This window comes from Bos javanicus, chromosome 2, assembly GCF_032452875.1.
Source record: "Bos javanicus breed banteng chromosome 2, ARS-OSU_banteng_1.0, whole genome shotgun sequence".
Taxonomy (NCBI): domain Eukaryota; kingdom Metazoa; phylum Chordata; class Mammalia; order Artiodactyla; family Bovidae; genus Bos; species Bos javanicus.
Genome location: NC_083869.1, coordinates 98195382 through 98223136, shown reverse-complemented (window position 1 = coordinate 98223136; position 27755 = coordinate 98195382). Strand labels below are relative to the sequence as shown.

General features: G+C 36.3%; 1 protein-coding gene across 3 annotated transcripts; it reads left to right on the top strand.

The window, feature by feature from the left end:
* The first annotated feature begins 309 nt into the window (after positions 1-309).
* MYL1 (myosin light chain 1) lies at positions 310-26575 on the top strand. Of its 3 annotated transcripts, none has more exons than XM_061383801.1 (7): positions 310-746; positions 13821-13848; positions 19445-19588; positions 22820-22993; positions 23448-23525; positions 25387-25429; positions 26259-26575. In XM_061383801.1, exons 1-6 carry the CDS (start codon positions 621-623, stop codon positions 25413-25415), a joined length of 579 nt encoding a protein of 192 aa, XP_061239785.1. In that variant the 5' UTR covers positions 310-620; the 3' UTR covers positions 25416-25429; positions 26259-26575. The 3 variants fall into 3 exon arrangements, with proteins under 3 accessions (XP_061239785.1, XP_061239787.1, XP_061239786.1); XM_061383803.1 differs by lacking the exons at positions 310-746; positions 13821-13848 and adding exons at positions 12738-12820; positions 13542-13566; XM_061383802.1 differs by lacking the exon at positions 310-746 and adding an exon at positions 12753-12820.
* The last annotated feature ends 1180 nt before the right edge of the window (positions 26576-27755 follow it).

Sequence of the window (27755 nt, the reverse complement as noted above, 5' to 3'; positions counted from 1 at the left end):
TTTTTAAACACCACTACCTTTTTGCTGACAAACATTTTCTTGCAAATTATGGCAAGAGAGGAGGAGCATGACCAAAGAAGCTGGGTTGGTGATACTCTGCCAAAATTCCAAGCTGAAATCAAATCCTTCACTAAAGTTTCTTAGGCATAGGAGACAAAAAAATGATTTACAACTTCATCAGAACTGTAATTCTATGAAGAGAAAGTATCAGTCAATCTACTTTACTGTCATCAAAGGATCTAAAGCTGGCTGGCTTTGTCATACTTCTTTCTCCTTTATATATGAAGGTGGCGGGGGCAGGGGGGTGGGGTGGAAAGCAAGAGGAGTTAAAAAAATTGATGAAGCCCTAACCCTTTTGATTCCATTTATAGTCTGAGCCGGAATGCCATCCCCCTGGACTAGGGAACTGTCCAATCCAGCCCCAAGTGTCAAGATTCTGTTAGGCACTAAGTGAAATATATATGCATGCCCTTATACCGTTTAACACTCTGGGTCCACCTGCAAGACACTGGGCTGTGGATCAACCGAGCCACCACTCCTCTTCCAAGAATCACTTTGACAGGTTCTTTTGGAGGTGCTCCTTCTCTCTCATTTTTTTTTAACCCATCCTTTTAAACAAAATGGCACCAAAGAAGGACGTAAAGAAACCTGCTGCTGCCGCTGCCCCCGCCCCGGCCCCGGCCCCTGCCCCAGCACCTGCACCTGCCCCACCCAAAGAAGAAAAGATTGACCTCTCTGCCATCAAGGTAACAAAAAGGGTGAATTGTTTGGTCACTGAAACATCTCTTAACGGTGGGAACACTAGGGACTTGCAGAGGGGGCATGTTTTTCATTGAGAGGAATGGAATTACTAAGCAAACAGATAGATCTGGATAGAGGAGAATCCTGATTTTAAAAAATTTAAAACAAAACTGCAGCATATAATTTCAGTAAAATTATTACGAGTATATTATACTTGAAACCTGTATTTGCTGTAGTCTTTGTTTTCTGTTTCTTTTTTTCCCTCAATTGTCAAAGTCTATGTTTTACAAACATTGAAACCAATGATTTCTTTTTTTTAAATAAAATCTCTGGAAACTGGAACTCTTCCTTAAAGCTACATTAAAAAGAGAGTTATAGTCCCTACTTGTTTCCAAAAATTTAAAAACAGCTGATGACCCAGTTGTCCTAGATGTATTTGACAGCTGCTTTATTTCATCTGAAAAAGAGATTTTCGCAACTCAAGTTAATTCCCCCTTCAGCTTTGCTTAATAAAATTTGATACAACACTAAATGAGATCTCAGTGCAGACAACTATGCACTCAAGTGTTTCAGTGACTATAACTGTCATCTTGCTTATTTATATACAGCATTTAATTCAGAATGTGAGTTGCTTCTAAATGAAACTAACCCTCCCACCACCAATATTGTAAAACTTGTTAGTTATATGGCTTTGAGCTTATGTCTTTGAGCTCTTCCTTGCATACTGATCTTGAACTAAGGAGAATGTGATTGATTTTTGTGTCAACATTTTGCTGTGATCAAAGGTCTCGACTGCTGAAAGGTTATCTGCTTTTGGAAAAATGATGCTATGGATGTGCCTGTTACTTCTCAGTGATATGACCTATCAAATGTGCACTGTCTCTTCATTCCCTGGGCTCTGATTGGTCCAAATGACAGTTTGAAAATCTTCATCAAGGGAACCCTGCCTTATATGGAAAACTAGTAGCTGAAAGTGCCTAGGAGGTGATCATTTCACTGAAGCCAACAGTTCTATGCTTAATAAATCTGAATTTTGCTAACTTAATCCTTGTTAGTATTTAATATGTTGTTTACTTGCAACAATCAAGCTAACCTATAAATAAATAATTCATTAACTATTTTAGTATAATTGTAGATACTTAAAATATTTTGACAAAAATATTGAATTAGATTACCCTTAGATGTATGTGATAACATTAAGTAAATATATTTAAAATTTTTATAGTAGTCCAGTTAAATATGAAATTTTATATCTCAAAGTAGAAGTAGATCATCATAGATATTTTATTCTGAGTTTGTAAGTCACTGAAGTCATATTTGAAAAAAGTTCATCATAGAATCTAATATTGGTTAGGAACTATTCTTAATGAATATCCACTTAGGAGAAGAAATGAATGTTATGTCTTCCAATAAATGTTTTTCTATCTTGAGGACTGTATGCATACAGTTCATTAGGAGAAAATCAAATTTTTTATCTCTAGCAATACTGGTTAATGTATCTTATACATGCACACTGACTACATTGTACAATAAGCAAGATTACAGACACTACAATAATTTCAACTGCCTCTATTCTTTGACTCTCCATTTTATATTAACACTAAAGATATGAATCACTGTCAAAGCAATTCCTCTTTATATTTATCATGATTTATAAGACAATATCACCCTTTTGTATCTGGGACTACAAGCATTTGGAAAGGAAAAAATGTGCCTTCTTAAGAAGAAAATGAAGTATCCCACTAATGAAAACAGGCATTAATTTTCTTCCCCAAGGAACTGTGTAAGAATAAGTAAGTAAATAAAATTTTAGTTTGGCAGGTAAAAGTCTCCAAGAAAAGACAAATATGGAATCATTTTTCAAATCCAAAAATTAAACTGATTGCTTCTTTGTAGCAGAGAAGTGATGGTTTTCTGTATCTTGAAAACTGGTGTATCCTTTCATCTGTATCTTGAAATAATGCTACTGTGAGCTAGCACACACACACACAAAAAAAGTAATTTCTCCGAGAGAGTCTCTGTAAGGATAGGATATACTCCATCTTCACTATTTCATTGTAGAATGAAAGAGGTGATGGATTTTAATAAGGAACACAAACCAAAAAGGGACGTTAAATGAATCTAGAAGAAACATTATCTTTCATTCAGAGAGCTCATTCTTAATAGAAAGAGAAAAAGAAAAAAACAGAATTGAAATATATTTTTGTAAAAGAATTTAAATGGCTTTAATGATATGTATTCAACAATATGAAATCAGAACATATTTATACATATGATAACATAGCCAAAGAATGTGATGCAACTTGAGAAATTTATAAAATCTAATTTCATCCCAATAGGTAAGAAGGCTAATTAAGATGTGCATTAAAACATTTCATATTATGGTGTTTTTAATCACTCCATGATATTTCTAGATATATTACCTCATATAAGTTATAAACTTTTTTCAAGCAGAGAAAATGGACTTTAAAGAAATTAATAGAGCTATTATAAGCGTTCATTAACTTTCTGAAAACTCGATAAAGGAAAAAAAACTTAATTGGATTTTACACTGTCTTTCATAAATCATATAAGATTAGAAATCTAGCTGTTCTTTATACTTTGAGTAGGGCTGAAGTTTAAGTGGAACTATCTTTGTGTAGTATAATCATAGCAATCATAATTTTTAATCCCTCAATACTATCTCAGTTATGTTACTAGCCATATATTTGACTCTCCATAAACTATGAACAATATGAATTGGTTTTATCAATTTCTTAAATGGGTTTTCCAACCTGATTTCCAGCTTTATTAGTTATTTGTTTAGGACATTTCTTTGGTTGTTCTGACATTAAACCTTTGACATTTTCTGAGGGATGGCTTACCTGATATGCCCTTGCCCCATGGATTTTCTATGAGTATCCTTTTCAAACATCAGCTATGCTGATATCTGAGCACTAAAGCTATTGTCCTGGGTGGTTCTAAGCACTCTTTGCTTTCAGAAAGTGATACTTTAGAACACTGCCTGAGAGAACTGCAAATGTAGGAAGTAAAACCCATCATGAGTTTAGCTGCAAATACAAACAAGATTTAACACCTGTTGCCCAAAATGACAACCAAATGAAATAACAGAAGTAGATAAGCAATGAGATGATCATTTGCCTAGATTTTAAAAGATCTTCACTTTAAGCAAATTTTTTGCATGATGCATGCCTTAGCTGGTACGTTGGGATTGCTCTGAAGTGATGAGATTTTGAATATGTCTATCATTGTGCTGCTTAAATTTTAATTCTTGCTGTAGTCATCACTCAGTCAGGTGAGCCCTGACAATATACTGCGGGAAACATTTTAAAAAAGTTGTAAAGGTACAGAATGCATTGACAGAAACTCGTCAATAACAAGTTTCACAGCAACAATTGACCATGTGTTGGGAAGCCTTAAACTTGCAATTTAATGGATAAGGTGGAAATATAGCATTCCCAATAAATGTATCTCTTTACTGATGAGTATTCAGTGGAGGCAAATATTATGTATTCATTGCAACATCTGACTTGTTCTAGTCCAGGTATAGGATTGCTGGTGTTAATCTATAAGTTATTTTTTCTCATCCCTAACAAAGATAGGACTTCCCTTGTGGCTCAGCTGGTGAAGAATCGACCTGCAATGCGGGAGCCCTGGGTTAAATCCCTGGGTTGGGAAGATCCCCTGGAGAAGGGAAAGGTTACCCACTCCAATATTCTGGTCTGGAGAATTCCATGAACTGTATAGTCCATGCGAATGTATAGTCCATGGGGTTGCAAAGAGTTGGACATGACTGAGCGACTTTCACTAACAAAGCTAATACAAACCCAGTCCCACTTAGAAGAATTGTTGGAAAAATAAATGAGCTTATAAAAAGGTTTGAATATTATAAAGCTATTTTAATAATCAATATTTGTTATGAATTTATTCTGTGTCTAATTATAATATTTAATAGTAAAAACATTACACTCAGGTTGTTTTTAGCTACATTTTGCAAGAAATCAAGCCTAAATGAGGTTCAATGTCAAGCCCATGTTCAAATAACAAGTGTGTGATAGATCTAGGATATCACCTACCAGGGTAAATCCAGAGTCAACTGTATTAACCATTTCCTAAACTACCTTCTGTTATAAAGGGTAAGTTGCTATTTCTAAGAATGTGAAAAGAAGACTTTTTGCTCTTAAGGATGAGGGTAAGAGTGATCAATGTAAGAGTGACTCTCATGTTGCCCTGCACAGCCCTCTACAACCGGGGGAGAGGGTTACAGGCACCCATCAGAGCTAGTTCATCGAGACCTTTCATCTTGGCAATTCATTACTGTTCTATTTTCCTCAGCTTTCCCTTATCTTAGCACCTGTTGCTGACAGGTTGGGTGTTCTCATTTACAGGTGGAAGGTGAGATATTAGGATCCCAGAAAGACACCCTAGTCACTTTGGTCCAGCTTCCTGTAAAAAGTTGTAAATGGAACATGGATATCAAAAATGCTGTTATGAGAGCAGACTGGTAATTGCCAGGGTGGGGTGGGGATGGGAGAAAAGAGTGAACATTATCAGAGGGTACAAATGTGCAGTTAAAAGATTACTGAGTTCTAAGGATCTAAAATACAATATAATGACTATAGTTAACAGTACCATGTAGTATACTTGAAAATTGCTAAAAGAGCAAATTATGTGGTTTTCACCACAAAAAAGATAACTAAGTAATATGATGGTTATATTAACCAACTAAACTTATTGTGGTAATCATCAAAATCATCACGTGTTAAATCATGTTGTACATGTTAAACTTATACAATATTATATGTCAATCGTATTTCAATAAAGCTGGAAAAAATTATACCAAAATATATTTAAATGTTGTTAAAAGTAGTGAAACTTATTGAATTTTAAAGTAATTTTGCTTTTGTTTAATTAAACATGCCCTTATATCAAAACTGACCTGTAATAGTATAAGAATAGTATGGGTTTATATTTTGTTTACAAATAACTGCAAATCTCAACCAAATATTCTTTTGGGTGATATAAAGAAACATAATGCCACATGTATAATGATTAAATCGTAACTAGTCTGAGGAAAAGAAAGAGGGAAAGGAGACATATAGTCAATTTCTAATTAGAAGGAATATGTGAAGATGTAAGTTGTTACTAATTTTTCTTCATATAATTTTAAGAATCTGTCTTATTTTACCCTGGCCTTTTAATACAACTAGAATGTCAACCAGTTGCAATATTCATCCATTTGTGGCATGATTATAACTTCAGAAGTAAATCAAAAATTATTTGAGACTATCACTAAGTATTAGTATCAAGTTTCCACTTTGAAATGTCTACCCTGTAAAAGAAGAGAACAGGTGGAGTGGAGTGAGAAAATATGAAAGGGCATTCTGTAACTTTGTCTAAAATTATATTTTAAATAATATTTAACTAGATAATGTCTTTGCAAAGTAAAGGCGGTTTGGAAGGGAATAGGAATGTTTACCAATAATTAGTGAATAGCACTTTTAATAAAGATAATGAAATTTTTGTAAGACAAGGAGACCACAAAGTGACAGAGCCAAATTTAGCCTCTCGACATTTTAGTGCTGCGAATGAACCCCCTGGCAAGTTGTCTTCAGAAGCCTTTCCATAATTACCCAGCATTAAACACCATCTGACTCATGGAAATTGTGGCAAGGATTATATTTAGTCTGCTGATACCACATTTTTTTCTTCTTCTCTTCATACTAGAATACTTTTTGTATGAAAAGGAGATCTTCTATAATTTGTTCCTATATCAAGTTCTACAGTTTCTTTCTCCTCCCAAATCAGAATCTGGAAGACAAAAATTGCACTATACAAGTAGTAATGGCTTCAATTATGCTGGTGAAAATGTCAATGATATAAATAATAAACTCTTGTCATCTTGATCATAAATCAATAATAGTGGACTGAAGCCAGAGCAGAAAATTTTTTCCTTAAGATAAAACTACATCTTATTCAACTTGACTTTCTTCCTTTAACTGTGGCAAGTGAGGTTCTTTGTACCTAGTTAGGTACCCAATGATATGCCACCTTCTGATATAAGTAAGATATAAAACACTCATTAGAACAGTGTTACAAAATTTTGTTTTGCTCAACTCCTCTTTATCTAAACTGTTTCAAAGTAATATATCAAATTTTTAGGCAACTTTTTTCCATGGAAAAAAAGCGACTTGCTGTAGATACTACTGAGAAAAGGATTAAAAACTCAAAACATTATAGAACCACAAGCAATCCTAGAAACCATAAAGAATAATATCTCTTATTTGAGGAAGCTATAACTCAGAGACATTACTTTACCAACAAAGGTCCTTCTAGTCAAAGCTATGGTTTTTCCAGTAGTCACGTATGGATGTGAGAGTTGGACTATAAAGAAAGCTGAGCACAGAAGAATTGATGCTTTTGAACTGTGGTGTTGGAGAAGACTCTCGAGAGTCCCTTGGACTGCAAGGAGATCCAACCAGTCAATCCTAAAGGAAATCAGTTCTGAATATTTATTGGAAGGACTGATGTTGAAGCTGAATCCCCAATACTTTGGCCACCTGATGCGAAGAATTGACTCTGGAAAAGACCCTGATGCTAGGAAAGATTGAAGGCGGGAGAAGGGGATGACAGAGGATGAAACACGATAGACAAGAGTTTGAGTAGGCTGCAGGAGTTAATGATGGACAGGGAAGCCTGGCATGCCGCAGTCCATGGGGTAGCAAAGAGCGGACACCACTGAGTAACTGAACTGAACTGATAACCTAGATAAGAGAAGTTATTTAATCAAAAGACATGATTCATTACAGAAGCACCAGAACAAAATTTTGAATACCTCAAGCCCCATCTAGGACTTTTTCTTCCCTATCGAAAGACCTGAAATCACCAAAATAATAATATCAATATTCACATATCCTTGTTGTTACAAAAGGAAGTTCTACTCCAGAAAAGTAGGAAAAAGAAGATACTTATAATTCCTTAAAATACATACACAAAGACTTTTATTCTAATGCCCTTATTTTAAAAATAAAAAGAGGAAGGAAAGAAGATAAACACAATTTGGATTTTTAATTAAATTACACACAAATGCACAAAGTAGAACAGAAGCAACTCAAGAAATCTTAGATTTGTTTCTCAACTATTAACAATGGGAAAGCTGATGAGAAATCCAAAGAAGTACAGACTTAGGTCACATTTTAAAATTTTTATTAAAATTCATTTAAACTTCTCTGTTAATTCCTGTAGGTCTAAAATGTATTGTTTTAATAATCCAGCCTTTGATCTAATGTGAGTGAATTCAGGTGACTAGTTTAGGCATTCTAAGCACAGAATTACTCATTTCTTCTTCTGTTTGGATCAATTTATCCAATATAGTCATCTCTTCTTTCTTACATTAGACAACTCAGGCTGGTACTGTATTCTCATTGCTCTTAATTTCTCCTTTTTACACCATATGAGAGTCACCAGGCTAAATATATCCTTTGTTGAAATAAAAAGTGCAATAAAATAAATTAAGTGAACTGTTCTGAAGCACGAAACTCTCAGAGTTCCAAAATGGTACTTCTGCCTGCCTTTTACAATAATTCCTCATAACTCTAAAGTTGGAGTAAAAATAATTAAGTTTTTGTTAGGGTTTGCTTACATCCAGGTCTTTGTTCTCCCTGCCAGGCATTAAATCAACGAACATGCAACAATGTTTTCTAGATTGAAAAGCAGTTAGAGTAAGGACTTTACTTAACCTCACCAGTCATTCTCCTTTGTATCTAGCAGTGATGATTAAGCTCTTTAAAAACTACAGTCTATCTTCCTTCTTAGGGCATTAGCCCTCAGCACTCAACATCACATATCTCCCAGATCATCTTTAATTACAGCTCTTCATATTATACTAAAGATTAACATACATCAGTCTGACAGCCTGTTTGAGTAAATGCATATTAATATTTTTCCTATAAATCAACTCTTTCTATATACCAGCAGCTTTGTCTTGTCTTTAATCAGTTAACCAAACCTCATGATTACTATTAGAAAAATATTTCTCAAAGTGAGAAACAATCTGAAAACATTGCAATAAAAATCTTTTTTAGGACCAGTATCTTGTCTACTACATATCTAAATCCAATACTGTTTACTACATGAATCATAAAAATGTGGAATGTAGTTACTTTTACCAAGTCATTTTAGTATGTAGACTAAAATGAAAAAAAAAAAAAACGCTTTAAAAAAATAGGAGATGGTCAATTAGAAGTCCTGATCATAACATTTATATAAAATCTAAAGAAATGTTATGGAAAGATAAAGGCATATACATCAATAAGGGCTTTCCTTTGGCTCAGCAGGAAAGAATCTGCCTGCAGTGCAGGATACGCAGGAGATGCGGGTTCATTCCGTGGGTCAGGAAGATCCCCTGGAGAAGGGCATGGCAACCCACTCCAATATTCTTGCCTGGAGAATCCATGGACAGAGGAGCCTGGCCAGTTTACAGTCCATAGAGTCGCAGAGTCAAACACAATTGAAGTGATTTAGCGTGCACGCATGCACATAATATCAATAATTTTAAATAAGCATGCCTACTAACTATGTGCCTGGCAGTTCTAGGTGCTGGAGATGCAGTACCAAAGGAGAATGAGTGCACCAGTGCCCCTTCCTCTAGAATATAAGTTCTTTAAAGGAACTGACAAGGTCTCTCCCCTCCAGGAAGATAATATAGAGGAGGAAACATGTTTGAAGGAGGAACTCACAGTACACCTGTTCTGTGCTGTGCTATGTGCTAAGTCGCTTCAGTCGTGTCTGACTCTTTGTGACCCCATGGACTGTAGCCTGCCAGTCTCCTCTGTCTATGGGATTCTCCAGGCAAGAATACTGGAGTGGGATGCTGTTTCCTTCTCCAGGGTATCTTCCTGACCCAGGAATCGAACCTAGGTCTCCTGCATTGGCAGGCAGATTCTTTACCACTAGCGCCACCTGGGAAATCCCTGTTCTAAAGATTTTAATTTAACGAAAATTCTGTTGAGTATCTAACGTAGACAAGGTATTGTATAGGATCATGGGGGACACGATCTAAGAATAAGGCAGAGGCAGCTCTCCAGGAGGGAGAGGTCAGCTCACACTCAGGTTCACATCATGGACCAAGGGAACTGATCTCCAGTAGCAGCCTGTGCTTCCCAGAAGTTTAAAATCAGAAGGTTAAACATACTGAAGTGGGAGAAAGGAGTTAGACAAATAGAAAAGGTTCTTTCAAGGGTTTTGAAGGATAATTAATTTCCAAGAAACAGAGATGACAGGAGAACATTCCAAATAGAAGAGACTTAAATCTAACTTTCAAAATAAAATGATACCACAGCAAATGGAGTCCAAAATCAACTGACATTTTGTATTCATATCATGCCTTTGTACAAAGGGTTGATTATTTCATTATTATAACACCCAGGAAGAGATACAAGTGAAAGTTTTTACCATTTGTCAAAGTGTAAAAGTGTACCAGAGAATAAATATCATCTTCCATTTATTCTATGAGGCCAGTGTCTAGGTCTTTTGACTTTTAAACTATAGTTTATTCTCTAGACTAGACTAGACTATAGCCTTCTCTAGCATTATCAATAACTTTTAAAATGTTTTCTTTCCTCAATAAGCATTAAAAAAAATCAAACTCTCATTCTCTATGTGATAAATATATGGATTAAAAACTAGAGTGAAGTAGTGTGATAACTGCCTCCATTGTATTTTAATAAATAATAAACTTTTACATAGTATGCAAGTTTCTATGAATAACTTGTTTATAACATAAATACAGCTATTAAAATGACTTTCCAGTTTACACAACAGATTTTACACACATTGTATTTTATATGTATTCAAGGACTCATTTTTCTATCTGAAAAAAAGAAAATGAGCATTATGTAGGGTAATGGCACCTCACTCCAGTACTCCTGCCTGGAAAATCCCATAGACGGAGGAGCCTGGTAGGCTGCAGTCCATGGGGTCGCTAAGAGTCGGACACGACTGAGCAACTTCACTTTCACTTTTCACTTCATGCATTGAAGAAGGCAATGGCAACCCACTCCAGTGTTCTTGCCTGGAGAACCCCAGGGATGGGTGGGCTGCAGTCTCTGGGGTCGCACAGAGTTGGACACGACTGAAGCGACTTAGCAGCAGCAGCAGCATGATGAGTATTATATAGGGTAACTTTGATGATTTAATAAAGAATATGATAGTTCTCAATGCTGATCATAGGGCAATTCAAATTTAATGACACAATACCTAAAACTAAAACAAAGAAAGATGGTATGCTGTAATGGCTTTAATTTGTGCATCAAAAGTCATGAGACTCCAAATTATAGTCATCGAAGGTGACAAATTTCCACCTTGGTCCCTTTCTTTCATTTTCCCCTAATGATTCAAAGGACTTAAATTTTTTTATTAACTTCTATTTCCCAACAACTTTCAAAATGTCAATCTATTCATGAAAATATGTGTATATGGCTTCTAATACTGTTAAAGTTATACTTTCAATCCTCATTTTGGGACTCAGATTCTATCAGATTTTCTTCACTACTTGTAGACTTTGGACAAAAAAAAAAAAAAAAAGACATACATTTAAATGTTGATTTCTTTCCAAATGGCTTGGAGAAAGTTGCAAAGTATACATCTGTCTAGCAGAGGGTGACTATGCTTTTCGTGATCATTTTCTTAAAAATAGTTGCTAAAATAGTACTTAAATTGGAATTTATCGCTAACATTTGTTATGCCTTTGAGCTGCTTTTAAGTATATAGAAAACTAACAAACATGTCTGAGTTTTAGTGGGCATTTAGACTGATCTTTTCCCAATATCATTCTAGGAAGTGTAGGAAATAGGAAATTACCTATTTTCATGTAAGCTGCCATGAAAATTTAATACCAATCCCATGGACACCTTTAAAATTTGAAATTACAACTTTGCATTTCACAGTCTTTATTTTGGATTATTTTGGTTCTCAGTCTGGTGACTGAGTCACAAAGTGTTTGACATGACAGAAAGGGAAACAGTATGTTCTAGTAAGAAAGTAAGCAACGTTTATAAAATTTAAAAGAATATGTATAGAATGAGAGGAAAAAGAATACAAAATGGCCCATCAGCTTTCCCTCTTAGAAGAATTTCATAAATTCAAAAAATATGACTAGTCAGCCACCATAAAGGGAACAGTGTACGCTCAGTCATTTAGTTGAGTCCAACTCTTTGCGACCCCATGGACTATGGCCTGCCAGGCTCCTCTGTGCATGGAATTTTCCAGGCAAGAATACTGGAGTGGTTTGCCATTTACTTCTCCTAAAGAGATCAAGGAAGGAATCTAATACCTACCCCTAAGGTAAGAATACTAAGGAAGAATACTAAAAATGGAGATTAAAACCATCCCTGGTTTAAATGAATTCTATACTTCTGAGAGTACAATGTGCAAAAGAATGGTCTTTAGTTGGAGGTTTCACAAACTGACCAGATTTTCACTTGGTAGGACCTTAAGAAGCACATAGAATATGTGTGTCCCTTTCAAGTCCTCTGAACTTTACCACAGGGGACAGAGCTCCAGAGGCTCTTCCTTCTATAGCAGTTGCCATTTGAAACCCCAAACCAGTCCCATCCAGTAAGTTCCATTTATACCCAGACTGCTGACTTAAAGTTTGCAAAGTCCATAATTCACTAAGGGAAGAGGTCAGGCGGAGTCTTTCAAGAAATTCTAAGCCCCTCTGCCACTGAACAAATAAGAATCTTCTTCAAGGAAGACACTCCAAGAGACTATCTCAGGGGTAAAGACCATAAAAGTGCTGATAGGCATTGGTCTCATCATGGCCATCCACTCTTAGGTTCTGATTTCCTAAAAATAGACCTCAGGGTACAGATCTCTCCTTCCCTTTGCCCTAAGAAAGTTAAAAAACCCTCCAAGAGGAGTGGCTACTTCTCTCTGGAACCTGATGCTAGCTGTGAGGTCACAGCTTCTCCAGAAATAAAAGGCAGCCTCAGCAAGGGAGGACCCACTCAGGGACTGGAGCGGCCCTCAACTCACTCTACAGCTTCGCCACTGTCTGCAGCCCAGCAGCTCCATCATGGTGGGTCCTACGAGAAAACTATTTGTAATTTATAGGCAGATGTGAGAGTAGATAGGAATGAAATTGAGGACAGAACATACTCAGTGTGAGTCTGTAGAATCTACTTTTGGTTTTTATCCAGGTGTGTTGAGGATAGACAAGATTAATTCAAGCTACTATGCCAACTACAGAAATACATCTTACTTGCAAAAGAAGTACTTTATGCTTCACCAACTTTCTATATCTCATAAGGTTTATTACATCTAAATTTAGGGGGGGAAAACCTGCAATTATAGCAAAATATTGCACCTTAAGAAAACAATCCAATGATGCTGATAAATAAAATTAAATAAATGCATTGGGTAAAACATACTGGTTAAATAGAAGAACGACTTAAAGTGATCTTTTTAATGCAATGTGTCTGTAGTTCTTAATACAGTGTATCTATATTAGACATATCTTAAATATACCATAGATTATGATATTGTTCCAGGAAGAATTTGATTTAACATTTGTTAAATTATTGACTCATGGGTTAAGATACAGAGAAATATTCCCTAACTATGTTTTGCAATAGCTTTTTATTTTTCCTAGATTCAAAAGTATCCTAAGGCAAACTTCTTATTCTCTGACACCTACATGGCTTCCTAAAAACCTCAGAGCAGAGAGCACTCCCTTCTGTCAATGCATTTGAAAGAGTTCTAGTTGTTTCTTTCTTTCTTCCTCTCTCTCGCCATTGCAGTCCTTCAGTGCTGAGCAGATTGCTGGTAAGTGAATTGAGCTTCTCTGCTTCAGAGGTAGGCAGAGCACTGCTCAGTTTCTGAAATAATACTCATCTCCAAGGCATGTTACTGTGTGGCTCAAACTGTGAGTATCCAAGCTATGCCTGAACTCTGAAAAGTAGGCATACTTTTTGAGCTTACTTTGACGATTACTCAGGGAATGAGCTTGGATACATTTAAAAAATCAGGACATTTTTGTTTGGTTAAAATATTCTTTGTGGTTAATTTCTTTCTAACAGATCGAGTTCTCTAAGCAACAGCAGGATGGTAAGTTTAAACGATATAGTTGTTAATATGTGCACACTCATAAAGATGGCATGTGAGAAAACCAACTCCCTTGAGATGAGATTAGCTCTTTCTAATTATCCCCGCTAGTGCTGTCACTCTAAATATAAATGCTCTCAATCCCTCTAAATATAAATTCTCTCAGCATGAACCCTTCATCTATAATCAGTAATCAAAGGTTTAAGCAAACAAAAGCTAAACACTACAAAATAATTTCTTGCATTCACTGATTTCTAAATAGAACTAATTTGATACAGTAGGTAATACTATACTGCTGCTGCTAAGTCACTTCAGTCATGTCTGACTCTGTGCGACCCCATAGACAGCAGCCCACCAGGCTCCCCCATCCCTGGGATTCTCCAGGCAAGAACACTGGAGTGGGTTGCCATTTCCTTCCCCAGTGCATGAAAGCGAAAAGTGAAAGTGAATTCGCTCAGTCATGTCCGACCCACAGCAACCCCATGGACTGCAGTCTTCCAGGCTCCTCCATCCATGGGGTTTTCCAGGCAGAGTACTGGACTGGGGTGCCATTGCCTTCTCCGTAATACTACACATATACCCCCAAAAAGGATGCGGATCTTGGATGGCTGATTTGTTAATCAAATACCTAAACAGAAATTTGGCAGGTCTAAATTGTTCACTTTAGAAAATAAAATTGATTCTAATACTGCCCAGTTACCAAATACACATGATCTCAATAGGCACCACAGTAAGTTGAGAGAAATAGAGGGTGACGTGGATTTAGGGGAAAAAGTACATTCAGAGATAGAGGGGGAAATGATTTATTTAAAAAAAAAAAAAACTGGAAGGAAACTTAGACATTTTCTAGTCCATCTTTAGAGATGCAGGACAGACTCCCAGAGGGATGTTGAGACTGACTCAAAGATCCAAAAAATTAATGATAGCATCAAAATCAAAACTAGCTGAATTAATTAGGAATTTATTTCATAGAAACAATTTCTAATTACAAGACTTTAAGCTCTAGAGATTCAAAAGAATCTGAATAGTTTCACTAACACTTTCATTGTTTCTTCTTCAGGTCTTTAGATCTAAGAGATCCCATGGCCTATGAATCTTGTTTTTTTACTGGAAAGTGTAGGACAAAATGTTTAATGGAAAAGAGTCACATACTTAAATAGAGACAAAAATACATCTATAGAAAGAATGGAATAAAATAATAAAATTTTAGTTATGTAATATTGTACAAGTATTGGTCATAAAAATAAGTATGTGTATATTATATATTTATGATATATAATATAAAAATAATTGTGAAGATACTCATAAGAATATAATTATAATTATACTCCATTCTGTACCTAAAGGACGGAGAAGGCAATGGCACCCCACTCCAATACTCTTGCCTGGAAAATCTCATGGATAGAAGAGCCTGGTGGGCTGCAGTCCATGGGGTCTCAAAGAGTCGGACACGACTAAGTGACTTCACTTTCACTTTTCACTTTCATGCATTGGAGAAGGAAATGGCAACCCACTCCAGTGTTCTTGCCTGGAGGATCCCAGGGATGGGGGAGCCTGGTGGGCTGCCATCTATGGGGTCACACAGAGTCGGACACTAACTGAAGTGACTTAGCAGCAGCATACCTAAAGGAGTCAAAATTTTTCAGCTTTTTCTTGAGTGTCAAGAATACCTCACATTTGGACATCAGTTAAAATATTTCAAAAAAGGAAAGAAAATAAAAGGATATTTGCTATAGTACAGACTCATTTATATCTACTTCATGGTCAATGCCTTCATGTAGACAAATTAGATGATTTGATGACTCAGCTCAAGGTCATTTGACATTGTACTAAAAGGACTAGTTTTGAAAACAGTTGGCAATTCTGCTGTGGTTTGCTTGATTGATTTTTAATCTATTTTAACTAATGATGCTTCTACAATATCTGGTACTGTATCCCAGTCCTCGCAAATATCTAACTTACAGTGTCATTATAACTGCCAAACTATGGTAGAACCAAGAAACAGAAGCCTTAAAAACCCTTTGAGAGACTTTTAAATTAAAAGGAAATCTTATATTTTAAGAAATAAATAAAGGCATACTTTGTTTGTTTCCTTCTTCAATGATTAGCTTTTCTCACAGCTGCTCTATTTGAATGTATCACAAGTTCAGAGTAAAGACAAGAACACCAGAAAATTATAGCATTCTAAAGGTGTTAAGTCCTGTGCCATACAGAAAAGTTGCCACTAGCCGCATGTGGCTTTTAAAATTTAACCAGTAGTTAAGTAAAAATAAATGCATTTAAAAGTCTACTTTCTGCTTTGCACTAGTCATATTTTAATGCTCGAAAGTCATGGGCAGCTGGTTGCTACTACCCTTTTGGGAAGCCTGGATACAGAACATTTCAATCATCACAAAAAATCCTAGAACAGTGTTGTTCTAGACTAGCGGCTGGCAAATTTTTCCTAGAGGGCTAAATAGTAAATATCTAAGCCTTTGTTGGCACTACAGTCTGTGGAGACAACTCAGTTCTGTCCCTGAGGTATGAAAACAGCCATAGACAATACATAAATGAATGGGCATGTCTATATTCCAATCAAACTTTATTTACAAAAAGAGGTGGCCAGCCTGTAGACAGTCATTGGCTAACCCATGTTTTAGACTCTTCAGGGAATAACTAAGCTTTAAAAATCTGGAGTAAGAAGAGCAATATCTTTCTGTTCTTGGCCTTTAAATCAACAAAAGAGTTAATGTCAAAGAGATTCCATTACAGCCCATAAAACCCTATTTCTATATCAGCATCTGACCAGGGTAATAGGGAACCCTCTGAGCAATCTGCTTAAAAGCCTGGAGCCAGTAATAAGAGCAGTTCAGTTTCATAATTCCCTTAGAAAGATGAAAAATTATATTTGACTAATGACCCCACGGGACCTACAGCATGTCTTTTATGTAAGGCAAATTATCTGTGATGTCAATTTGAATAGAATTTGAGGGGGACATTTCAGCAAAGAGTGGTAACATGATCTATAGTTGATTGTGAATTTAATGTCTAGTAGTCTTGGATTAGAGGATGAAGGGATAGTTAAGATATTTTTCTGAGTCATCTACCTAGATAGTATCTCTTGATCTGAGGCCACTAAAGGCCTAAAAAGAATGCTTTCACTTCTACCAGCTCATTCACAAATGAGTTTTTGAGTGTTGGTATTAAACTCCAACAGATCACCACCAATACTTTTAGGTTTACCATAAAAAGTTATTTAATTTAGCTTTGTAGTTTCAGTTAAAATGTCTTTATTTGCTCCTAAATCCTTAGTAGTACCTTTTCTGTCTTTGTGGGGTACACTTCTTAATTTGGGGTTAATGTAATTCTGAAAGGCAAAACCAATTCTATCAATGGAAAGTGACCAAATTTAGGGCAAATAAGCCATAGAATGGGGCTTCCCAGGCGGCACTAGTGGTAAAAAAAAAAAAAAAAAAAAAAACTCGCCTGCTAGTGCGGGAGACATAAGGGACGTGGGTTCAATCCCTGTGTGGGGAAGATTCCCTGGAGGAGGGCAAGGCAACCCACTCCAGTATTCTTGCTTAGAGAATCCCTCAGACAGAGGAGCCTGGTGGGTTCCAGTCCATAGGGTCACAAAGAGTTGAACAAGGCTGAAGTGACTGAGCACACATGCACACAACCAACAGCGTGCCTATTATAAAAACAGACAACACTTTTAAAATGTGTACTTACATACACCCATGAATACAAGTAAAACTAGGGAAATCTGAGTAAAATAGGTGAACTCTATCAATGTGAATATTCTGGTTATGTGAATATTCTGGTTATGATCACATACATATATACATATAGTGTATATATATCATATACTATAATTTTGAAAAATGCTACTATTGGGGGAAATAGTATTTCCCCCAGACAGAATATTTAAGAGATCTCTTTGTATTTCATAAAATTGCATGTGAATCTACAATTATCTCCACAAAAATTTAAATTAAAATATGTATCTGTATAATAAAACTAATATAGCAACATGTTATCATATGTCATATCTGAAAAATACAAAGTTTAAAGCAATCACTATAGCAATGCTGCTGCTGCTGCTAAGTCACTTCAGTCGTGTCCGACTCTGTGTGACCCCATAGACGGCAGCCCACCAGGCTTCCCCGTCCCTGGGATTCTCCAGGTAAGAACACTGGAGTGGGTTGCCATTTCCTTCTCCAATGCATGAAAGTGAAAAGTGAAAGTGAAGTCGCTCAGTCGTGTCCGACCCTCAGCAACCCCATGGACTGCAGCCTACCGGGCTTCTCCGCCCATGGGATTTTCCAGGCAGGAGTACTGGAGTGGGGTGCCATTGCCTTCTCTCACTATAGCAATAGATTCAAATAAATATGGTTCCTTCTGACTCTGTTACACTAGGAGCCTATTAAAGTCCCATTAAAGTGGTTAAAGGACACCAGAGAACTTAGAGATTTGTGTCATCTTTCTAAAATTTTCCTGAAAAATGAAGTTACTCCTGAAGAAAATTAGTTAAGAAGAGAGTCTAGGAAGTTTGTACCTCAAGAGAAGTTTTTCTATATAACTTGAGAAGTTTGAGTTAACCTCATGTGACACAACCCCAAATTAATGTTTGTTTTCTTGAAATTTTATTAACTTTGTTAATTATATGAGGGATTTTATGAGGAATTCTTAAGATTTCTCCAGGCATCAGAATTTCTTAACCCAGTCCTGTTTCTAAGGCAGATGAAGGAGATATGAACAAATATGGTGAGGATTCTCAATTTCCATATCTAATAATTGGACTGCAAGGAGATCCAACCAGTCCATTCTAAAGGATATCAGTCCTGGGTGTTCTTTGGAAGGAATGATGCTAAAGCTGAAACTCCAGTACTTTGGCCACCTCATGCGAAGAGTTGACTCATAGGAAAAGACTCTGATGCTGGGAGGGATTGGGGGCAGGAGGAAAAGAGGACGACAGAGGATGAGATGGCTGGATGGCATCACTGACTCGATGGATGTGAGTCTGGGTGAACTCCGGAAGACAGGGAGGCGTCGCGTGCTGCAATTCATGGGGTCGCAAAGAGTCGGACATGACTGAGCAACTGAACTGAACATATGACTTGAAATTAGAAATGCTGCTTTAAAATACGGAGAAGGCACTGGCAACCCACTCCAGTACTCTTGCCTGGAAAATCCCATGGACGGAGGAGCCTGGTAGGCTGCAGTCCATGGGGTGGTGAAGAGTCAGACACCACTGAGCGACTTCACTTTCATTTTTCGCTTTCATGCATTGGGGAAGGAAATGGCAACCCACTCCAGTGTTCTTGCCTGGAGAATCCCAGGGACGGGGGAGCCTGTTGGGCTGCCGTCAATGGGGTTGCGCAGAGTCAGACACGACTGAAGTGACTTAGCAGCAGCAACTTTAAAACAGTCCCAAAAAGAAATGTCAAAAGAGGGTTGACGTTGAACTCAGAAAAGGGAAATTCAAAGACAGCAACTTAAGAGACTGGCAAAAGTTATAAAATAGAGGAGAGTTTGAACTGGATCCTTGACGAAGTTTGGGTTCCTTTGTAAGTTTGAGGCAGAAAAAAAGCAACCATATGTTTCTTGCTTCTTGCAGAATTCAAGGAGGCGTTTCTCCTGTTCGACAGAACAGGTGAATGCAAGATCACCTTAAGCCAGGTTGGTGATGTCCTTCGGGCTCTGGGCACAAATCCCACCAATGCAGAGGTCAAGAAGGTGCTGGGAAACCCCAGCAATGAAGGTAACCACATGTTTTTCCAAGAAGCTGGGAGTGTGTGTGCATGTGTGGGAGTGTGTGTATGTATAAGAAAGAGAGGGTTATTGAGAAACAAGTTCCATAGGATAGGATTTAATTTACTCCTGATGGTAACTGTGTTTCTTGGCTATCTAGTCTCAGTTTTTTCCTCCATGAGATAAACTAACCTTCCTTTGAGAATTTATAAGCATAATTTCATGTTAATGAAAGGAAACAATACCTAATGCTAATATCATCATCATCATGCTATCTAAATATACCCTGCTTCTGTGACCATCTTAAAAGAAACTTGGCTATCTTAATTAAGAATAGATAGCTGATACCTTAATAAAAATTCCAGAAAGAATTAAAAGTATTAAGCCAAAACCTGCATTTGGTTGCCCAAGGAAAATCCTAAGGCAAAAGCTAGTGAAATATGTAAGTGGAAAAACTGCAGAGGTGATTGCTGGGTAGGGTAATCTAGTCATTAGTCAACAACAAGGAAATGTTTTCTAATCCCATGGTTCATGGCAAAGTATAATAGTCTGTTGGAAAATACCACTCTGAACAAAACAGAAGAGACAAAACTGAAGTTTTTTTCAAGTAGATATCTCAGTTTATCTTTACCGTATGGAAAATAACACTGGGAAGGCGATCTCTTTTTTCTAGAAAAGACTATGTTCCTTTGTTACAAAAGAAAAATATTTGATTAAGAAAAAAAAAAACTACCTCTAAATCAGTCTGCCGGAATTTTCCTCAGATTATAGTTCCTTTGGACAAAAATGTCCACATAACTTATTCAAAAAGTAGCTGAGAGTATCAGATAAAATGAGAGCTCAGTTAGCCAAATTCATTCTTAAATGCCATTTTCTAACTTATCAAACTTCTGTCTTTAATGGAATTATTAGATAAATGTTCATTTATTTAGCATTCAAATTTAATTTTCTCAATATTACTCAATGTACTAGATTTCTACACTATGAGGAAAGACTGGTAAATGGAATTTTGATTTATGGGTACATAACTTTATCTATTTGTGTACATCTGATTAGTCTGTTTTATACTTTTGCTATGAATACCATTTGCCTTGTCAGAAGGTTACTAAAGAAATTCTTATCATCTCCAGACTTCTAAAACCACAAAGTCAGGAGATCACAAAGTATTTAACATGCACATTCTTCTCATAGGCTTCTTTTTTTTTTTTAATTAAAATTTAAAGAAATTGAAAGCTCTGTGAAAGCTCAAACAATGGTGGAATACATATTAAAGTTCAGCTAGGTTTTGCTATATTTATATGCCAATAGGTTTGTTATCAGTATATTTCTATATTGCTTCCCTAGTATTCATAGTATTTATTCACTGACAATACTAATAAAATAGTAGCTAACACTGATCAAGCATTCAGTTTGTCCCAGGTATGGTAATAGAATGCATTATTACCTCATTTAATGTTCACAAAACACTACAAAGTACCTCTTTTGAAAGATTAAAGACAGAAATATAGATCAATGGAACAAAATAGAAAGCCCAGAGATAAACCCACGCACCTATGGACACCTTATCTTTGACAAAGGAGGCAAGAATATACAGAGGGGAAAAGACAATCTCTTTAACAAGTGGTGCTGGGAAAACTGGTCAACCACTTGTAAAAGAATGAAACTAAACACCATACACAAAAATAAACTCAAAATGGATTAAAGATCTAAACATAAGACCAGAAACTATAAAAATCTTAGAGGAGAACATAGGCAAAACACTCTCCAACAGACATCACAGCCAGATCCTCTATGACCCACCTTCCAGAATATCGGAAATAAAAGCAAAAATAAACAAATGGGATCTAATTAAAATTATAAGCTTCTGCACAACAAAGGAAACTATAAGCAAGGTGAAAAGACAGCCTTCAGAATGGGAGAAAATAATAGCAAAGGAAGCAACTGACAAACAACTAATCTCAAAAATAAACAAGCAACTCGTGCAGCTCAATTCCAGAAAAATAAGGACCCAATCAAAAAATGGGCCAAAGAACTAAATAGACATTTCTCCAAAGAAGACATACAGATGGCTAACAAACACATGCAAAGATGCTCAACATCACTCATTATCAGAGAAATGCAAATCAAAACCACAATGAGGTACCATTTCACGCCAGTCAGAACGGCTGTGATCCAAAAGTCTACAAGCAATAAATGCTGGAGAGGATGTGGAGAAAAGGGAACCCTCTTACACTGTTGGTGGGAATGCAAACTAGTACAGCCACTATGGAGAACAGTGTGGAGATTCCTTAAAAAACTGGAAATAGAACTGCCTTATGACCCAGCAAGCCCACTGCTGGGCATACATACTGAGGAAACCAGAAGGGAAAGAGACACGTGTACCCCAGTGTTCATCACAGCACTGTTTATAATTGCCAGGACATGGAAGCAACCTAGATGTCCCTCAGCAGATGAATGGATAAGAAAGCAGTGGTACATATACACAATGGAGTATTACTCAGCCATTAAAAAGAATACATTTGAATCAGTTCTAATGAGGTGGATGAAACTGGAGCCTATTATACAGAGTGAAGTAAGCCAGAAAGAAAAACACCAATACAGTATACTAATGCATATATATGGAATTTAGAAAGATGGTAACAATAACCCTGTATGCGAGACAGCAAAAGAGACACAGATGTATAGAACAGTCTTTTGGACTCTGTGGGAGAGGGAAGGGGTGATGATTTGGGAGAATGGCATGTATAATATCATATAAGAAATGAATCGCCAGTCCAGGTTTGATGCAGGATACAGGAAGCTTGGGGCTGGTGCACTGGGATGACCCAGAGGGATGGTATGGGGAGGGAGGTGGGAGGGGGGTTCAGAATGGGGAACACGTGTACACCCATGGTGGATGCATGTTGATGTATGGCAAAACCAATACAATATTGTAAAGTAAAAAAAAAAAATTTTTTTTTAAAAAGAAAGATTAAAAAGTTGAGGCACAAAGAGGTTAAGAAACTTGCCCATGATCACGTATTTGTAAATGGTGAATTAAGGATAAAAGCTCAAGCACTAGGAGTCCGGAGGTCCTACTATTCTCTGTTACAAACTTTCTGTCAGCAGCCATTTACCAACTGAAATTTAAGCTGTATGAAGATCTTTATGATGATCCAGAATGAACATTCAAGCTTAATTTGTAACTCAGTGGTAGCATTTTATGATAGCTGATAACTCTCCAAATTGCGATTTCTTTCAGAGATGAATGCCAAGAAAATTGAGTTTGAACAATTTCTGCCCATGTTGCAAGCTATTTCCAACAACAAGGACCAGGGCACTTATGAAGACTTTGTTGAGGGTCTGCGTGTCTTCGACAAGGAAGGGAATGGCACCGTCATGGGTGCTGAGCTTCGTCATGTTCTAGCCACACTAGGTAAGAAAAATTCATTTCAGTGGACTTAACAGGACAGAGTATGTAGGAAGGAGCATGACTCAGGGGAATCATGTTATAACCAAAATAAGTAGAGGGAAAGACTACAAAGGGAAAATGAAAAGGAATAGTCAAAAGTTAATGACCATTTCAATTAGCCTCAATGTCAGTGAGTTTATTTGGGGGAAATGGTCTTAATAACTTGAATTATTGGTTATGAATAAGTAACATATGGCATGGCAGTTCTTACAGGATGGAGTGTGGATGATCAGGTATAATGTGCATTTAATTCATTTATTCAAAAACAATTTATTGGCAAACTTCCTGCCAAAGGAACAGGAAAGTCTTGGTGTCTATCCTACAAGAGGTCTCCAGGAGTCCAGATCTTATCACTCATGGTGGAATTTTGAGAATATTCTCTGGCTTTCTTCTTGAACAAAGAATTTTGTTTTATCAGGTGAAAAGATGAAAGAAGAAGAAGTGGAAGCGCTGATGGCAGGTCAGGAAGACTCCAATGGCTGCATCAACTATGAAGGTATAATTTCATGTGCTCTGGTGGTTACAGCAATTCTGAACTGACTGGGTTGATGCCGGATGCCTTTTGAGTTTAAAACAACTTATTTTTCTCTACTCTCTTGTTGAACACACACATTATTTATTATCAACCAATTACACAATAACCCTAAAAAGATATCTTGTAAGGATCTGACTATATACATAAACTTTATTTCAGTGGGTTTTAACATTTTTGTGCACCGTTATACAGATTAAAATGTGTTTTTACTTTTTTATTAGATCTTTTAAAAATTTTTTTAAAATTTTTAATTGGAGGAAAATTGCTTTACAAGATTGTATTGGTTTCTGCCATATATCAACATGAATTACCCATCTTACTAGATCTTCACAACACCTCTGTGAGACAGCATTTGTGTCAGAATAAATTTTAATATTAGATTTAATATTAATTCTTCAATATTACAGTTGGAGATATCACAAAATCCTTTACAGCAAGCAGTGATGAAAATGAGGAATCTGAGTGCTGAAGATGTTTAGCTACTTAGTGAAGGTCACATAATTAATAGCAAGGCTGGTGCTAAAATTTAGTTCTCCTTATCTAGTGTTCTTGTTCAAATGAAATTTATCTTATAGTATCCAATTATCTATTTCCTGCCACCTTTTTACTGAAGCTTCACCCAGAGGGTCTGAAAAGCAATGCACCACCCAAAATAAAGATACAAGATAAAACTGCATGATATAACTTGTAAATTTGAAATGTTGCAATAAAACTGAAAAACTTATCCACCCTCCCAAAAAGACTAATCTCACCACATCTCAATAAACTATGTTGATAGCTTTGATGTCAATATGGACTTATAAAGTCTAACAACTTGGATAAAGTAAGGAAAGAAACACAGAGGGGAGAAGAAGGGAGGGAAAAGAAATGAAAAAGAGAGAAGAGAAGAGGACAGGAAAGGATAGGAGAAAAAGAAAATACTCAGCTAAGCATATCTACACTGACAATCTTGGTTAAACTTTACTTTTTTCTATAAACAACATTTTACATTCAGTTACTGCCATAAGTGGGAAGGTCACCTGGAGAAGGAAATAGCAACCCATTCCAGTTTTCTTGCCTGGAGAATTCCATGAACAGAGGAGCCTGGCAGGCAACTGTCCATAGGGTCACAAAGAGTCAGACACAATTAGCAACTAAACAACGACAACAAAGAACAATGTCCAACAATATAGAATGCATCAAATAGATTTTGGTACATCTACACAATGACATTCCCCACAGCTCTAAAAAAGAACAAGGACACCCTTATTTATGGTTATGGTAATATTTCTAAGGCAGTACATTATGCAGTGAGAAAAATAAGAGCAAAAGGGTTTGTAAAACTGCCACCATTTGTGTAAAAAAATATATAACATATATTTGTATTTGGGGGGGCTTCCCTTGTGGTTTAGATGATAAAGAATCTGCCTGTAATGTGGGAGACCTGGGTTCAATCCCTGGGTTGTGAAGACCCCCTGAAGAAAGGAAAGGCTTACCCACTCCTGTATGCTTGCTAAGCAAGCATAACAACTCCACCAACTTAGCTATAAAAAGGAACTAGATAGCTAGGAGACAGTGGTGAAGAACATTTTTTATTTTAAACTCTTTGATACTTTCAAGAAAAACATTTAACCATGCAAATGTAACACTTAAAAAGCTAAATTTACAAAATCGGGGGAAAGCCATAAATCTAGTATTAAGAATAGTGGGCTATACAGAATTTAAATAAATAAACTCTAGAGTTACAAGAATTATAAGAATAATTAGAATTAAGTTAACTTAACATACTGTTCTTTTATTAAATTTGACTCTTTTCTAACTCTAAACTGTATTATCCCTACAGCTTTTGTCAAGCACATCATGTCTAACTAAATGGAGCTCTCAAGGTATCTATCTGTTCCCTCTTTAATATATAAGGCTTTCTCAACATTGTATTTAATGTAAAGAGTTATTCATATTAGTTATTAATAGTTGGAATAAATAATTATTCATATTAACCAGAACACATTAATATAATTAATATTATATCAATATTAATGAGTTATATTATTATAACTCCTTGAGATGGGTTATTTAAAAATAGATTATTTTTGTATAAGTGTACAAGCAAAAACTTTTGAGGTTTTTCCCTCCATTTATAGACCATATCAAGGCTTCCCTGGTGGCTCAGCAGTAAAGAACCCATCTGCCAATGCAGGAGACATGGGTTCAATCCCTGAGTCAGGAAGATTCTGTAGAAAATGAAATGGCAACATGCTCCAGAATTCTTACCTGGAAAACCCCATGGACACAGGAGCCAGGCAGGTTATAGTCCCATGAAGTCACAAAGGAGTCAGAAATAACTTAGAAGCTAAACAACAAATAGACCGTATCTTTATCTGTACTATAATTATGCAGTGGAGAGTCAAGAAACCAGAGAGTAATTATTTGATTTAATTGGAACATAAGAATAATAAAAGCATTATCCTAGGTTCTTTGAATAACTCTAAATTGTATTAAAGTAGTTTTTAATAATTACTGCTCTAGAAAAGCATATTATCACAGTCCAAAGTACAACACTTGGAAACCAGGTTTGTGCAGCAAGGAAATGCCATCCCTTGGGACTGATGGCTCATTTTGTGCTTTTTTTTTTTTCACTTTACATTATTTCCTTCCCCATTTTCTTTCTGAAAAGATGCAATCAACATCTAACTCTTTTTCCCTTTTCCTTTATAGATCAAGCATTGTTTATGAAGACTGGCTGAACCTTATTTTAAGAACACCCATGACTAACTGTCCAAATCTGTTTACCACCATTTAGAAAAACAAAACAATTTGTGCTATTCTAAACTGAAGGACTCCCTGAATTTTTATACATTTTATGTTTCTCTCTGAATTATACTCATACCACACAAACTAAGTGTCTGCTGATCCAGACAAGAATGGTGAAATACTGACAATCTCAGATCCAAGCCCTGCTCTTTATTGTATACCATGGGTCAAAGAACATCCTTAAAATAATAAACCAATAAATAATTTTGGTCAGTCTGGAATGTTCATGTTGCATTGCACTTTTATCTTCCTGCTTAGAGAAACTAATTTTTCAAAATCCCAGTTCTTTTCTTAATGTTGATGAATTATAAAATTTTAGGAGAATAATTACAATCTATAGGCAACAACAAACTAAATAATAATGATAATCATATATTACTGAGAAAGCAAAATAGAAAACTGAGGAAATTCAGATAGAGATAGTTTAATATAAATTATACAGGCAATTTAGCCTTCCCAGGTGGCGCAGTGGTAAAGAATCCACGTGGCAAGCAGTAGATGTGGATTCAATCCCTGGGCTGGGAAGGTATCCTGGAGAAGGAAGTGGCAACCCACTCCAGTATTCTTGCCTCGGAAATCCCACAGACAGAGGAGCCTGGCAGGCTACAATCTATGGGGTCTCAAAAGAGGCCGACACGACTCGGCAACTAAACAATAACATCCAGGCAATTTAAGTGAAAGCACGTTTCTTCAGCTTTGTGTAAATCATTGTATACATAGCTTGAACTATTTCACTTCTAGTGACAATCTGGCTTATTGGAAAATTCTAATAAGCTCTTGATCTGTCTCACTGAATGTCTTCAAGGATAAAATTTAAAGTGACCTTTCAGCTGTTACTTAAAAAAAACCTCTCTGGGAATGACATTCTTACTCAAGACTCTATCTATTAATATCCTCTCTCCTACTTTGTATGTCCGTGTCCCAAAATCTTGGTTTCACCTTTTAACACATGCTCTGAATAGTAAGATCAGCTGATAGATAAATTCACAGTGTAAACTTACTTCATCCTATCACATCCTATCACTTTTTTAAGAATAGAAGCAGAATTTGCAAGTTAGTAGCTGGATATTTAGAAGAGATGAAATGATAAATACTTCTCCCACTCTCTAAAGAGATATCTCTAAAATAAAATCTCTGAAAAGTACCTGCCTGCCTATATATTTTTGGAAGCTGGAACAGCTTTGTCCTGATGTCAGTCACTTCAGGTCATCATGCTCCTTTATTTAGCAAAGGTCACTCAGATTTCAGTAGCCATCAGCTTTAAATTTGACCTAAGTCTCTGTAGCCAAGATAAGGTTGGGACATTGCAATCATTTTTCGAAGGAGAATTTACTATGGCTTCAAGATCTTTAAGGTCAAGTTAGCCTAAGACCAGGAACTGGAAATTTAACACAGCACTAT